The sequence below is a fragment of the Laccaria bicolor genome, genomic scaffold (genome assembly GCF_000143565.1).
Source record: "Laccaria bicolor S238N-H82 LACBIscaffold_97 genomic scaffold, whole genome shotgun sequence".
NCBI lineage: Eukaryota > Fungi > Basidiomycota > Agaricomycetes > Agaricales > Hydnangiaceae > Laccaria > Laccaria bicolor.
Genome location: NW_001889968.1, coordinates 66,819 through 68,957, shown reverse-complemented (window position 1 = coordinate 68,957; position 2,139 = coordinate 66,819). Strand labels below are relative to the sequence as shown.

The window sequence follows — 2,139 nt, the reverse complement described above, 5'->3', positions numbered from 1 at the left end:
TCATATTTTACCGAGTCTCTATGAGATGTAATTCGGTTTCAGTCATAGCTATGTCACATCTTCATTAAATCTCTTGAAAATTGGTAGAATGATGGGTATTTATATGCTTTACTATTTTATATAACCCGTTTATTTTTCAGAGTAATAATGGTTGAGATACAAATGGTTTATATTGGTATAATAAATTATACGCAAAAAAACCGGTCTGGATCAGTCTGAACCGGTATCATGGACTGCAAAAGACCAGTCCTAGGTGGTTCGGTTCAGTTCCCTCAATATCTGGGTCGGTCCTGGACTGGTTGCGGTCCACGGTTGCGCGTTTTCAGGGCAAAAAACCGGACTGAACTGAACCTTTAAACACTAATGATCTCTAAGAAATGGGTAGGTTACTCTGTTTTCACTGACAAGTTCATCATCACTATCATCAGCTTCAATACTGGTTGAGTGTTTATTTATATTGAGCTCATCTCCATCAGTATCATAATCATCAACAAGTTGTGGTAGTACATCAGTACTGACTTGCTCAATTTTTTCTAACAAGTCAAGTTCATCATCTGAATCTGTAATTTCATCATGGTCTTGGGAGCTATTGGCTACTTTGCATCTGGTAGACATTTGAACCCATTCATACAGAGTCTTATCTTTAAATATTTTTGGTCTATAGATGTAATCATGAACTGATGAAAAGCCCACATATTCACCTTTGCCTTTTTGAAGCACAAGTTTTTCAGGTAACTCCTCTTCCAAGTCTTCTTCTGATCTGAAGGGCTTTAGAGCTTCCCTCACAAAGTTTTTCCAGTAGACCACTACAAATTTGTGACTAGTATAATGATCAGGATTTCCCAAAAGATATAGAGCAGCCATAGGCCCTCCAATCTCCATCCTAGCTGTTAAACAATTGCTAGCTTGTGTTACAATTTTTCTTGCCTTTTCTTTTCTTCCTAAATACACTCCTAATAGCATCAAATATAGCATAAGTTTTTAACCCAGGCTTGGTCACATAATCTGATATATATGCCACTATAGCTTTGATGGCTGTACCAGATAGAAGGCTTGTTACATCTGAGTTACATCTGAGCAGATAAGTGACTGGAGGAGATAAAGTATTAATCCATTCCTCTCCTTTCTTAACATTCAAGGCCCCAGTGTTTGAATCCACCTCTGTCTGATCATACAATGTTCTGGGAAATCTAGCTTTACATTTTCCCTATATATTCATACATGTAGGTCTATCCTTCTTTGCAGCTTTTTCACCAGCTGATTTGTTCCTTCCACAATCATGTACATTAGACCTCAGAATCAGATCATCTACTCTCTTTGCATATTCTTTCCACCAGGTGCTAAGATTTTCACATTTTTCACAATTATTGCAGTCACAAAATGGAGGAGGTGCTTCAGGTAAAGTCTGAGTTGGATCCTTATAATTTGTGTTTTGATTTTTCTCTATCTCTACCTCATGTTTCACCTTATCCATGGACCCTGTCATAAATTCACCAATGTGAACAGCCTCCAAATATTCAACTATTTTCCTTTGAAAGTCTGAGAAAGGATCCATGATTTTGTCTCTGATTTCCTGAGGAGTTAAAGCTCCTTTGATCCAAAGTAGCATATGCAAATGTAAAGTCAATCTTTCCTATTGTTCCACTGTTGCATAAAATGCCTCTGTATCTCCATACAGTCCTCTATGTTTTTCACCCACACCAAGAACATGCTTGATGTACATCTCAGTTATGAAGTGAAAAAATCTAGCACCAGCTACAGGATTATTTGCAATTAATTTGTATCTTTCATCATATTCTCTTAACAATGGACTAAACTTTTCCTTAGTGTCAGCAAAGTACAATGATATAGGGTGCATGTTATCAGCTGGAGAGAATGTGATGAACCAAGATGGAGCTCCAATGAATGAGATGAGAGACCAGATTTCATTGCACATATATTTTTTGGTGGTGGTTGAGCCTTGAACTCTTCCTGAGACATGATCCAAGTCTTTGATAAGCTGAAAGCACAAGGACTCTTCATCAGTTTCAGGCTTTACTCTCTCTCCATCTTCCATTCTTTGGATCAAGTCACTTAGAACTTCAACATCAACATCCATAAGTCTTTTTGAAATATTGTCAAATTTTGGAGTCTCAGCAA

At 37.4% G+C, this 2,139-nt stretch overlaps 3 protein-coding genes across 3 annotated transcripts; all 3 read right to left on the bottom strand.

The window, feature by feature from the left end:
• Nucleotides 1-249: 249 nt before the first annotated feature.
• Nucleotides 250-882, bottom strand: LACBIDRAFT_318606 (uncharacterized protein; the record flags this gene model as incomplete). The annotated part of the gene is made up of 2 exons (XM_001890444.1): nucleotides 250-345; nucleotides 406-882. The coding sequence occupies 2 exons, from the start codon at nucleotides 880-882 to the stop codon at nucleotides 250-252; spliced, it is 573 nt and encodes a 190-aa protein (XP_001890479.1).
• Nucleotides 883-901: 19 nt separating this feature from the next.
• Nucleotides 902-1,609, bottom strand: LACBIDRAFT_318605 (uncharacterized protein; the record flags this gene model as incomplete). Its single annotated transcript, XM_001890443.1, has 2 exons — nucleotides 902-1,207; nucleotides 1,259-1,609. 2 exons carry the CDS (start codon nucleotides 1,607-1,609, stop codon nucleotides 902-904), a joined length of 657 nt encoding a protein of 218 aa, XP_001890478.1.
• A 24-nt stretch (nucleotides 1,610-1,633) lies between these two features.
• On the bottom strand, nucleotides 1,634-2,098 carry LACBIDRAFT_318604 (uncharacterized protein; the record flags this gene model as incomplete). Its single annotated transcript, XM_001890442.1, has 1 exon — nucleotides 1,634-2,098. One exon carries the CDS (start codon nucleotides 2,096-2,098, stop codon nucleotides 1,634-1,636), a length of 465 nt encoding a protein of 154 aa, XP_001890477.1.
• Between the last annotated feature and the right edge of the window lie 41 nt (nucleotides 2,099-2,139).